Source organism: Oncorhynchus mykiss, chromosome 11 (genome assembly GCF_013265735.2).
Source record: "Oncorhynchus mykiss isolate Arlee chromosome 11, USDA_OmykA_1.1, whole genome shotgun sequence".
Classification (NCBI taxonomy): Eukaryota; Metazoa; Chordata; class Actinopteri; order Salmoniformes; family Salmonidae; genus Oncorhynchus; species Oncorhynchus mykiss.
In genome coordinates, this window is record NC_048575.1 from 52,696,065 (window position 1) to 52,709,650 (window position 13,586).

Below are 13,586 nucleotides of genomic sequence, written 5' to 3' on the forward strand. Positions count from 1 at the left end.
CGTAGACCAAGATCAATATCTGGTTCATGACTCCTCTTAGCCCCATATACAGTGGTTTAGAAATATGATGTCCCTGAAGTGAATAGCCTGTCCTATGTTATAAAGATATGTTACATTTTTTGTTATTTAAATTCCTCTTCCTTTTCATTTATCCTTCTGACAGCGGATCCAAACACCTTGTTCCGGTCCAACTCTCTAGCTTCCAAAGCCATGGAGCAGTTCATGAAGGTGAGTGGAACTCCAGTATATTCTCATCATGTTGTCTAGGCATGCTCAATCCAACATGTTAGCTGGATTCACTCTTGGCAGTCACACTATGCTCACACCTGTCCCACAGTATATACATGCCAAAGACTTCAATCTAAGAACCACTGTTATTCTGAATAACTGGTGTTAGCCGGATAAATATAAAATAGCATTGAATGTATGCTTTGTAAATGTGAGGTATTGTGAACTGGCAGGCTGTGGGGATGCTGTACCTTCATGAGGTCCTGAAGCCCATCATTAACCGCATCTTTGAGGAGAAGAAGTACATTGAGTTGGACCCGTGTAAAATTGACCTGAACAGAACCAGGTAAAGAGGAAATACTGGTGTAGAAATACAGATGTAAAAAATGGTTTATGAGATGTAATAGTTTCCTGGATAACAGCACACAACATATTCACAGTTGACTAGAGACAACAACATCAAGATATGAAAAAGGAATGTAAAAATGGGGGAAGGTTGTTGCCTGGCAACCAGAGAGAACCCCCTAAGATAGGCCCAGTCGGTATTAGATAGAACATCGCGACCCTGCCCGCCTGTGGTGAAAAAAAAACCTGTGGTTACCTAGGTTACCCCATTGGCTCACAGCAAAACCTTGATCTTTTCCAAACGCAATTTTCTTGTTGCCTGATTTTAGTCAATTACAAAACAACATTTAAGAAAAGTACAACATGTGTAAAGATGACTTTTCAATATTGCCTGCTCCCTAGCGTTCTCACTACTTAGAAAAATGTAATATTGTAGGGCTTCCCTCATCCCCCTTTTCATGACGATGCTAGCAGCTGCTTAAGTGAGTGAGTGCTAGCTAGCAAATGGAACATTAAGCTAGCCAAGACCAACAACACAAACAAACAAACTATACAGCTCCAAGTAGTAAGTGAAGTTACAAATGGACTGTATTAAACAAGTTAAATGTCTTACCTGTGATGAAATGTTTTACGTTTAGCCTTCTTGGACACTGCATCCCCATATTTCCCACTCTCCCACACTGAACAGCCTGAAGCCAGAGGGCTGAAGCCAGAGGGTTCCTCTCGCAGGCTCTATTTCCCTACGTGGGAATATTACGAATCGTAGGTTAGGATTTTTGACCTGGTTGCGTGTACATTGAACGACACAGCAGCTTTTCAGCATGTTTTGTTATTTCTGTATAACAAAAATCGATGACGAAGTTGCCTGTTTTACAATGGGGGTCAATAGGAAAGAATGTTGGTTTCCCCAATTTGTGGGCATGGTCGAGGGGAATTCCTTATTATTATGTGAATACCGCCTGGGACTATGCCTATCTCTAATACCCACCCATCTCCAGTATCTATCATCGCTACAGCCAAGACCAGACCTGATATTTACACAGACTGATCCTAAATATCCTCAGACTTCACCTGCTATGTACTGTAACACTATGCTATCTGTCCACAAATGTGCTCATGTCTCTACATACATCACAACACTGAGGTATCTATTGATTCATGGAATGTCTTGATATTGTATTGATTTGCCCTGTGCACAGACTTCCTAATTAGTGACAATGCTTTTTGTACAAAGCAAAGATCACAGTAACGATCCGACAGACCCTTGCGTTTCAGAGCATCATTGATTGGGCAGTATACATTTCGTTTCAATGTAACACTGACCCTCTCTTTCTCTCTGGAGGCGTATCTCATTTAAAGGTGCGGCGTCTGAGGCTGAGGTGAGGGAGAGCAGTGTGGAGATGCTGCAGGGCTATCTGTCCAGCGTCGTAGAGTCCATCGTGGGGTCAGTTGCCCAGTGCCCTCCCGTGATGAGGGTGGCCTTTAAACAGCTGCACAAGAGGGTGGAGGAGCAGTTCCCTGAGCCAGAGAACGAGGTCAGTCTCACCAATAGGTCAATGGTCAAATGCACCTACAAAGGTCACCGAGATGAAGGTGTGTTTTCAGTGCTGGATAGAGAATAGACACTGGGGCGGTGTCAGTGTTTTTCTTTATTCATATCTCTTGTACTCCTTCCCTACTCACCTTCTCCCCACAGGATGTGAAGTATCTGGCCATTAGTGGATTCTTCTTTCTGCGTTTCTTTGCCCCTGCTATCCTCACACCCAAGCTATTTCACTTGAGGGACCAGCATGCAGATACACGCACCAGCAGGACACTGTTACTGCTTGCCAAGGTACTGTGCCCTTGCACGCACACACACTAACACACATGCATGCACACACATTCCTAAACAGTGCCACACAGTAAAACCAGCCTGATCACTAGAAATAGACTTCGATTTCTGACATCTGAGAACGTCGATATACACAGAAAAAGAAAAACGATTGGTCAGCGCTGGGCGCGAACATGTGATGCTCAGACCACTGTGCCACTGTAATTCACAATGCTCTAGCAAGCCATGACAATGGTTGATAATGCTTGACGGTTACAGCAAGTCGTTTTGCTTTTAAGCCATCCCCAAACCATTCCCATGACCTTAACCCCTCAGCATTAATGCCTTAACTGTCAACAATTGAATTGATTCTGTTTTAATCCTGTAACCACGCTGAATTAACCCTGTACCCATGCAGAATTAATGCGTCAACAATAGAAGTTCATCCATAATACGTTGAATTTCGAAGGAAAACTATGAGACCGTGTTGGTAAAACAGTTGTAGAGGATAGAGTTGCTGTCCGTGGTGCTGAAGTCCTGTTGCTATGCGTCCTCTACAGAACATTTTCTATTTTTACCTCTGTGTGCGGCCAGGCTGTGGTTCAAAGCAGAGCTTCTGAGAGGGGTGGAGAGGGGCTTTCTCTGCTCCCTTAGTCAGGTGTGTGTGTGTGTGTGTGTGTGTGTGTGTGTGTGTGTGTGTGTGAGAGAGATACTCTGTTACTTAAAGCACAAGCAGCACCGGATCATACTGTGCTTTTCATTTAATGCCAGGTTTGATAATGATACTCCTTGTCCATTTGATTGATGGTTTTAGTTACATGAGATAGTGATGGGTGAACATGGCTGTTTCTCTGTGTGCTCCAGGCAGTGCAGAGTGTGGGGAATCTGGGTTTGCAGCTGGGCCACGGCAAGGAGCTGTGGATGGAGCCCCTGCATCCCATAATCCTTTGCAGCGTGGCCTCTGTTAAAGACTTCCTGGACAAGCTCATCGACATAGACCAAGATAGTGGTAAGAAGCACCAGCAAGACACTGTTTATTCAGTAATGCATAGGGTCAGGAGTTTTTTGTCACTACGTCACCTGACTAGTGGAACTCTGGACTCTAGTAGTAATGCATCAGTAGCCTGATGAAGAGCAAGCAGGTTACCGTAGAGATAAGGTAGAGCCACTGGAGGGGAACATCAGAACTTGGCTGGGCTCCTGTCCTGGCAGGCTAACCCACCAGGTGCCGGTGTGGCAAGGCCGTTTATTACTGATATCAATCGTAAGAATAGACCCACTGGTGAAATATTAATGGGCAGCTGGGAGCTGATACTGGGGTAACAAGGGAGCGGGTGTGCTGGGCGTTGGACTGTGCAGCCCTCGCCACCCCTACACACCACACAGATTAGATAGCATGCCCCTTTTATTCCGTGGTTACGTGTCAGCGACTCTGTTGTTGTGATCCGTCTTGTCCCTCTGAAATATCACGTTCCAATCTCCATGTCATCTCAGCCACTGGGCTCTCCCTCAAAGGCCACTTTGACATTTAATGCACACACTGGACAACGGCTCATAATAATGGCCAGAACGGAGCAAATGGAATGGCATCAAATACCTGGAAACCATGTGTTTGATGTAATTGATACCATTCCGCTCCAGTCATTACCACGAGCCTGTTCTCCCCAATTAAGGTGCCACCAACCTCCTGTGGTGCTGTACTGTATTTCAACAATATGTATAACATTACTGCTGCAGCTCCACCTTGTGTCCACATTGATAACAGTATCATTTTTGTTTGCGTGCTCTCCCGTATCAGCTGTCTTATTTCACTCTCTTCCTTTCTCCCATCCTACCTCATCGTCCTTCCACTTATTGTCACTGTTTTTCCTACTCCCTCTCTCTACCCCACCATCCTCTATCTCTCTGCAGTGTCTGAGGTGCCCCAGAGGGCTGTGTTCCTGCCCTCAGTGACAGTGAAGGAGGGCTATCTCCAGAAGCACAAGGCCGAGGGCCCCCAGCTCCTGTCCCGCTTTGCCTTCAAGAAGCGATACTTCTGGCTGAGCAGTGAGACCCTGTCGTACGCCAAGACTCTGGACCTCTGGCAGGTCTGATCCCAACATACACTGTACAGAAACCTATCCATGACCAGCTTTGATAACAGCTCTGATGGTAATTCCTCCACTCTGTTACGTCAGAGAAAGCCGGACAAGAAAACTTTAAGGATCAAAGTCCTCTGAAAGTGACTCATTCATTATAACAAGGTAACAATGTTTCCTCTGGTGATGAATTGGCTCCTGCACCCTTCAAAGGGTGTTTGATCGTCATTCTGCCTCATAAAAAAAACATTTTAATCATCCCTCTGCCTTATTTATTTGTGTTTGGCTCTGTATGGGAACATCGTTAGTGTGGAGGCCATTGTCATGTGATGCCCAGCCTTTTGATAATGAACTTCTCTCATTTGCTTAGCCAGCACAGGACAAGAGTGGGGATGAGAGAGAGAGAGAAAAAGAGAGAGAGGAGGGGGTAGGAGGAAGAAGAGGGACAAAAAGAGAGGGGGGGGGGGGGGGGGGGGGGGGGAGAAACAGAGATCGATAGAGAGAGAGAGAGAGAGATGTGGGGAAGAGAGTCAGGCCAGTAAAAGGCTGTTCTCTTTGAGCGGGCTCCTTCCTTTGTGTGGCTCGAATAAAGGCTAGGTTAATTGAAGGCTGTAGATATTCATAACAACATTGCAAATCAGACTGTGGACAATACCCCCTCTCCGCCTCGCCCCTCCCACCGTGCTCTAGCCTGAGTGAGGCAGGCTCCCCATGGAAGCAACTGATTTACACATTAAAGCAGCCATTCTGCCGGGTTTCTTCCGTCCTGCTCTCTCTCACTTTCTCCCCCTTTTTCCTCCTCTCCACCACTCTTTTCTCTTCTCAGTCCTCTTTCTTTGCACATCTTGAATTGCATAATAATAAAATGTAGGGGAAGGATAAAAGCGGATACATACTGTACAGACACTTGAAGCCGGGCCTTTACTCTCCCGAGGAGAAGCTGATACACATCAAATGAATCATTTAGCTATTTGCCTGTATTCATAAGATTACCTACAGAGTAATACAGGAGTGCCACATGGACCTGTGTTTGGTTGCTCATACTGTGTTATGTGCGTATCCTGCAGGTGCGTTCCTCCATCCCCATCCAGTGTGTGTGTGTCGTGGAGAGAGTGGATGAGAATGCCTTCCAACAGCAGCATGTGATGCAGGTCGTCGCCCAGGACAACGATGGACAGATCCACACCATCTATATCCAGTGCAAGGTACTGACAGACCCCCAGTCACTGACCACACTATTGCAATTGACCCTGGACTGGGTTGACTATGTGGTACTTTCTTTGCATCACTGTGATGTTTGAGTGCAGCCTCCCCACTACAAAATGGTGGGCGTTATCAGAGACAGTATAAAAGGTAGAGTCTGTCTGTCTGCAGAATGTGAATGAGTTGAACCAGTGGCTGTCAGCCATCAGGAAGGCCAGTATCTACAACGAGCGCATGCTGCCCTCCTTCCACCCGGGGGCGTACCGCAGTGGGAAGTGGACATGCTGCCTACAGGCCAACCGCGCTAGTAATTATAACATTGACCATAATGGAAGCTTTGTTCAAGTGCCACACACTTAACATGTTAGTGCTTTTTTTAACTCTTCATAATGATCTTTTTACCTGCCGTTTATGTGCACTGCTCTTACACCAGCCCATAGCTGTTTGCTCCCTCAGATTAAGTAACTCACAGACAAAAAGGAATGTGAATACACTGTATGGCCCCTCTCTCTTGTTCAGCTTTAGGTTGCAGTCGCACTCACTCTGCAGTGACTCTGGGTGACTGGAGTGACCCACTGGATCCAGACGCAGAGACTCAGACCATCTACAAACAGCTTCTTCAGGGAAGAGACAAACTCAGGTCAGTGGCATACACTTTGATATTATGACATTTAGAGGCTTTGATAAACCTCCTCCAACAGACAGTGTGCAGGATAATTTCCTTGTCACAAGGGGTCTACATTGCAACACTAGGACTACTCTCTACTCATATTCATTAGAAATAGCCTGTAACCCAGGAATACATAAATGTGGATTGATATGCTCAGCCTCTCTCACACTTGGTCACTACCATGGCAGGGAAAAACCATGGTACTGGTGCAAATACTATGGTATTTTCCTGCCACGCTAGTGACCAAATAACATAATAGTACCATGGTATTTTTTTCATTGTACTACCCTTGCAGGAAAATACCATGGTATTTGCATCAGTACCATGGTATTTTCCTGCCAAAGTTGTTTCCAAAAAAACATGATAGTACCATGGTATTGAAATGTAAAGTACCGTGGTAGTACAATGACAAAAATAACATGGTTTTGTACTAGCAGCATGTAGTGAAACATGAAAGCATGGTAGTACAATGACAAAAATAACATGTTTTTTTACTAGCAGCATGTAGTGAAACATGAAAGCATGGTAGTACAATGACAAAAATACCATGGTTTTGTACTAGCAGCATGTAGTGAAACATGAAAGCATGGTAGTACAATGACAAAAATACCATGGTTTTGTACTAGCAGCATGTAGTGAAACATGAAAGCATGGTAGTACAATGACAAAAATAACATGGTTTTGTACTAGCAGCATGTAGTGAAACATGAAATCATGGTAGTTGTTTACAATGTATTATCATGATCGTCTGTGTCCCACCATTTTTCGAGGAAAGTGACATTGACTTCTTGCTCTGCAATGGCAAAGTGTACCCTCTTAAATCCCTTTAGCTCATAGTGAAAAACCACAACACACATTTTTTTAAATGTTATTTAACCTTTATTTAACTAGGCAAGTTAGTTAAGAACAAATTCTTATTTACAATGACGGCCTACTCTGGCCGAACCCAGACAACGCTGGTCCAAATGTGCGCCGCCCTATGGGACTCCCAATCGCGGCCGGATGTGATACAGCCTGGATGATACAGACATATGGTCTAGTAGAGTAGTGTACCCTCTTAAAACTTGGGACCTGGATAGGGTATCGTGAGGAGAATAGAGTCTGACACCTTGAAGATAAGGTTTAAAATAATTAGCTAGTTTATCTGGCGCTCTTCAATACAGTTTTCAGTTGTCTCTCTCTCATTCAACTGACTCATTCAACTACTCTAAATACAATTATAAATAGCCAACATACTAAAAAACTATATAAAAAACATACTAAAAAACTACAAAAGGTATAGATTATCATCTTACTTCATAAATACATTTGCATCATGTCATTCTCAACATACCACTAACAACAGCAAGTTACTGTTCGTTAGAGTCCTCTGTCGCCCTGACCACGACAGGCTAGCTTGACTGGCGCTAATGTTAGCCGATGTCAGCTTCTATGCTAAAGGACTTTTATAGATTAATTAAACTCCAGTTAACTTGGTCTTTCATATCCTGTGCTTTATGACTCGCTCACCGTGAAGATAAATCATTTATCTGGTGCTTCTCTCTTTAGTGTTCAATTGTCTCTCTCATGAAACTGACTCGCTGACTATGGTACAGCAGATAGTGTAGCGGTTAAGAGCGTTGGGCCAGTAACCGAAAGGTTGCTGGTTTGAATCTCAAAGCAGACTAGGTGAAAAATTGGTCGATGTGCCCTTGAGCAAGGTATTGCTCCTGTAAGTCGCTCTGGATAAGAGCGTCTGCAAAAATGTCAAATGTAAGCAGGCTAGAGCCAATGTAGAGTGAGAGCGCGTTTATTAATTAATGCATTGTGCCATGGTAACTCACAATTAATAAAGATGGTGCCATAGGATTTTTGGAACCATTTATCATAATTGTGCATTACCATGGTTAATGTATAATACAGGTTAAAACCATGTTTTTTCTATGATCCACGTCTATACCATGGTATAAGGGAAAGTACCATAGTAGTACCATGGTATCAATGAAAGTAAGACCAGCCTCTCTCACAACTCTCAGCCTCTCTCACAAACTCTGTTACACACTATCTAAACATTGATAAACATGTTGATCAGTGCGTTAATGCGAGTGTGCCATGCTGTGCACTGTGCTGTGCTGTGCCCTGTGCTGTGTGGTTACAGGAAGCAGTATTTGGAGGCTGAGACAACCCCAGAGGAAGAGAAGAGACTGAACTCTGGGCTGCTGACTGGTGAGACTCTGTCAAAACAGTGCCTTTTTAATATGCAGTTGAAGTAGTTGTAACACCTTAGCCCTCAGAGGTTGGTTCACTAGACCCTTGTACTATAATTTAATACTATAATTTAAAGCATTCTCCTGCTTTAAATCTAACTCTCCCCCAGATGGAGCAGACAGTAGTGGACAGCTCCTGAAGCACAAGCAGGCTGCAGCGGCTCGGCTGCTGGGGGTGGTTCTGGATCTGGAGCAGGCCCATGCCACCTTCCAGCAGAGGGAAAGAGAGGAGGGAGGCAGCCTCATCCTGACCCCCTAGATGTGGCCTTCCCAGCAGCATGAGCCCGGGCCTGAGGGGGAGAGCAGCTTCCTGCATCAGTCACAACTGTGTAGGAAAGCTAAGTGATCGCAGAAGGAAGGCAGTGTCTCCCTTCTCCCTGTCATATTGTCTGTTACATGTGATATCAAGAGGAACTTTCTTCTCATCCAGATTACTTCTTCAAAAGACAGAATGTAGAGGATGCCAAGCCCACTCTGCTACGTTCTTTTCCATGGACGTTTGACATCATACACAGGTTTTCAGCTGTGGCAAAGGGGCAATCTAGTGACATAACTGATTGCTACAGGCCTTGCATGCAGATTGACTGCCACATATTAACTTCTGCTACTCTCACAAAGCTTGGGCTCTTGTCGATTGAGCAGGACACAAACTGTTATGTGGATCAGAGCTGAAGGAGGGATTGGACATAGTGTCCAATATAGTGTCATTCGGTGGTACTGCGTTATTGCATGGCTATAATGTAATGCATGCCCTGCATCCAGCGTTTGTGAAATGTGAAGAAAATGCTTTTATATTCAATATTGTCATACCTTGAAGGAGGACGATTATGCAATCTACTCTAGTTTTAGCTGAATTTACCTGAATGTATGCTATTTTGATATTGCTTTTGTGGATGTTTTTTACTCTCTAATTGTATATATTTCAATTGAGAACCGCCACAATGTAGCAGTGAGATGTGGTGTTCATTTCACTGAGGACATGGCGCTGTGAGATGCCTAAGTAAATGTTATTAATACAACGGCACACGCGCCATAATTGCCTGAACAGTCACGTGTTTGCTATTAGGATATTGTTTTCACTGTTGCCATGGACACCTGAGATGAATATTTAGTGAAGCTTGTGTTTGGTACTGTTGCTCTGTGCATGTATGTGGAGTAACTCAAACACAAAGCTGTGCCTTTGATATAATACATATTTGACATGTACAGTATAGGGTTCACAGTTGATTAGTTAATTGGTTAACGTGTCTTTGTAGCAGTACTACTGACAATCTTATCCAGTCAATCCAGTGATGTGTTTCCACTTCTTCTCAGGTGTTGTATTTTAAGACAGCTGATTTTGAGTGAAGTGTCATACAGTAACTGCAGTGGTGGAAAGTACTTAAGTAACAACACTTTAAAGTACTACTTAATTTGTTTTTTTGAGGTATCTGTACTTTACTTTACAATTTATATTTTTGTCTACTTTTAGTTTCACTTCACTACATTTCTTAAGAAAATTATGTACTTTTTACTCCATACATTTTCTTTGACACCCAAAAGTACTCGTTACATTTTGAATGCTTAGCAGGACAGGAAAATAGTCAAATTCACACACTTATCAGCCGAACATCCCTGGTCATCCCTAGTGCCTCTGATCTGGCGGACTCACTAAACTCACATGCTTGGTTTGTAAATGATGTCTGAGTGTTGGGAGTGTGCCCCTGGCTTTCTGAACAATTTTTAAAAAACAATCAAATGGAGCCATCTGGTTTGCTTAATATAAGGAATTAGAAATTATTTATACATTTACTTTTGATACTTAAGTATATTTTAAACCAAATACTTTTTGACTTTTACTCAAGTAGAATTTTACTGGGTGACTTTTACTTGAGTCATTTTCTATTAAGGTGTCTTTACCTTTTGTCAAGTATGACAGTTGGGTACTTTTTCCACCACTGAGTAGCTGTCATGCGTTTAATGAAAATTGGACATATTATGTAGATCATTTCTGTTCTACTTCAGTTGGGCTCTCTGTGGAGAGCTTATGATGTTGACTCTTAACAGTATGACCATATCCTGTCTTAGCCATTTCAGCATTGATGTACACTACAAGACATTTCATATGCTGTACCTTATATTTTGTATACATTTATGTTTTTCCTCCACAGTTTTGACCAAATTCAGGTTGCTTGTTTCGAGCTAAGCTCAGAGAGATGAGGAGTCAGACTCCAAGTGTGTGAGTTGAGTTGCGTGGAATGGTGTGTGCCATTTGAAATGCTTTTCTGTGGAGATGTGGGAGATGTTTCAGATGTCAAACTGTGTGTTGTCTTAATTAGTCACAAGGAATAATATTTTATTTCGATCAGACTTGTCGATCAAGAGAGAAAAAGCCAAACTTATTAGAATTTTACAATTTCACTTATACAAATGATCTTGAACTGTTATCCAGATAGATGTTTGACCTGTTATAGTAATCTGTTTTGTAAATTGTATTCTCTACATTCCAAATTGTATCTACTATGGCTTATTTTAGACCACTGTTGTATTTTACAGAAATTCACCAAGCATGCCCTCAATTTCAAATCTGGACAAATATTGAATGTTGCTCATTGACTTGGTATTTGCTGAAAGAGAGCTGCAATTTTGAAAATGAGCTTCAATTTGAGTGCTTACACAAAGTTACTGCATGTACAAAGTGGGTGGTTACAGATGAGTGGTAACATCAGCTATATTACTGTGAACTGTATTGGAAATATTCAGTAAAATGGAATGTTACCACTTCTACTGTTTAGTTTGAATCTGTGTTTTATGCACACAATGGACAACCTTTTCAACTTATCAGTCAAGTGTTTTTTGTAACAGGTGTTGGAGGGTCTGGGGGACACCTCCAGCTCTTTCAGTAGGTCCCAATTCCCACTAGGGTTAACTGCAGCCCCTGATTGTGTGGTCACAAAGGATCCGTCTTGTGTTACTTATCAAGATAAGGGAGGGTTACTTCAGTGTATTTACTGAATCCCAATTCAGGTCATATCACAAAACCCACCACAGTGATACTTTTCCCAGCTGATTCTTACTCTAAGCTCTGTGAACACAGACATCAAATCTCCCAGGATTTAGACCAGGTAAATCATGCGAAATATGAGTCATTGAAAGTGGCCCGAGAAGTACAAAGTCAGTTTCCCTTCATATTAGATTAATATTTAAGAATATGAGTAAAATGTGTTCGCAGCACATCCCCTTCCTAACCTTATTAAAATGCTAATGAGAGGCACCTGCTATGGGGCAGCAGAGGCTCCCTCGTTAACACCCTCATTACATTAGTGACGGAGGTGAGTGATGAGATGAGGGGAGCTCGGCTGGGACAGGCGAGTCTGGGATGTCAGCCCCGGGCCACGACAGACGCTCTAAGCTGAGGTGTCACGGCTATGCTTGTGAGAGGGGCGATGAGCCCCATGACAGACACCACAGGCTGTCCGCAGGACCAGCAGGGAGACCTCCCATGACAACCCCACAAGCTGTTCCTCCAGACCTGGAAGGGAGGGGGGAGGATTGGGGTATTTGCTTTAGTATGCGCCACAGTGCCTGCAGACCCAGCCTCCATTTCTTTCACACAGCACCAACATTCAGCAGCCAGTGACAGAAAATGGCCATAATGCAACATTTACTGCCGGTAAAAACTGTTACCCCCACACTCCACAGCTCGAGCGAAGCTCGTTTATATCTGCATAACGAGGAGAGGGGAACGAAAAAGCCAGAGGAAGAGGAGGACGTGGTGGCAACGAAAGACAGTAAAGAACGAGAGAAGGTCAAACAAACTACCCTGTTGAGGGCACATTTATTTTTCACATGAAACACACAAACATGCAACAAAATCATCACAATCCAATAAAGACGGATAGATTAAGAAGCCCTTTAATGTTTTGTCTCTAATCTTGCCTTTATTTCTATTTCATTTTATTATACATTTCAAATCTCAATTTCTCTTTGTGTGTTGTGTTTTCTTTTTTAAATCGCAATATGTAGTATGTTGCTTCTGATGAGAAATGAAATTTGAATGTTGAACCATAGCCACATGGCTCTCTGACATTTTGTCAGTAAAAAATGGGCACTTAAAATGCAGACGATTACCTCATACATATGGTTACCTTTTCTGTGCAACCTGAAGAGAGAGCAGAGCAGCAAAGCGCTCGCTCATTCTCATCTCTCTCCATCAAAGCCTCTTTAGAGGTAAAAACAGACAAGCAGTGGAGTACGGAGCGGTCCACCGTGCCACTCCACAGGACACAGCTGGATGACATCTCTAATGACTCAACTGTCACAAAATATTTTCTTTGTCAGCAGACTTGCTTAGGTCTTGAGTAACATGCACTTCTATGGTCTATTTTTTTTTTTGTCTCAACCCCCAAACGTCTACCGTTACAATCTTTTTGGAACTTAAACCAAACATTTTCACACACACATGCAATACGCTCACACACGCAGAACCCTCTATCTCACACCTACACAGATTCCCACCAAATTGTTGCAGGCCAATCTGTGTAGACATAAGCACAGTATGCTGTGGAGGTTATCAATATGATTGTGAGATAAACTCCCAATGAGAAAGTATCCCTGTTAATGTGTCCTTAAAGTCAGCTTCACTCCATTTCCCACACCTAATCAATATATGCTATGGAAAATCGTATGGAATGTATATGAATTACTAATAGTAATATAACAACGTTACACAGTATGAATGCTCAATTGAAGATATTCAATCTTTTAAAAAATACATCAAAAATATGTGTTCTCCTATCTGGAGCATTTGAGCAATAACCTTGGATAGCAAATGGACACACCGTACAAAATGTTGAACATCCATTCTCCTGTACCCAAAACCTCCTGATACCTTCTGCTACACATGACATGAGGTACAAATTGCTCGCATATATAATTGCATAAACTCTATTCCTCTGTCCAAAACCAGACAATAAAATGTCTGCTCACATTAAAATTCCCCAGTGTACAGACTCCACTGAAAG

General features: G+C 42.9%; 1 protein-coding gene across 1 annotated transcript in view; it reads left to right on the top strand.

Annotated features, from left to right (window-relative positions):
- LOC110535942 (rasGAP-activating-like protein 1) overlaps window positions 1–10,171 on the top strand; it is a 62,986-nt gene extending 52,815 nt beyond the window's left edge. The window contains exons 11-21 of the mRNA XM_021621337.2: window positions 164–228; window positions 462–574; window positions 1,916–2,108; window positions 2,270–2,407; window positions 3,251–3,395; window positions 4,298–4,473; window positions 5,532–5,669; window positions 5,839–5,974; window positions 6,187–6,307; window positions 8,475–8,542; window positions 8,694–10,171. Coding sequence (XP_021477012.1) covers window positions 164–228; window positions 462–574; window positions 1,916–2,108; window positions 2,270–2,407; window positions 3,251–3,395; window positions 4,298–4,473; window positions 5,532–5,669; window positions 5,839–5,974; window positions 6,187–6,307; window positions 8,475–8,542; window positions 8,694–8,842 — 1,442 coding nt within the window. The 3' untranslated portion in view covers window positions 8,843–10,171. The remainder of the gene's footprint in view (window positions 1–163; window positions 229–461; window positions 575–1,915; window positions 2,109–2,269; window positions 2,408–3,250; window positions 3,396–4,297; window positions 4,474–5,531; window positions 5,670–5,838; window positions 5,975–6,186; window positions 6,308–8,474; window positions 8,543–8,693) is intronic.
- The last annotated feature ends 3,415 nt before the right edge of the window (window positions 10,172–13,586 follow it).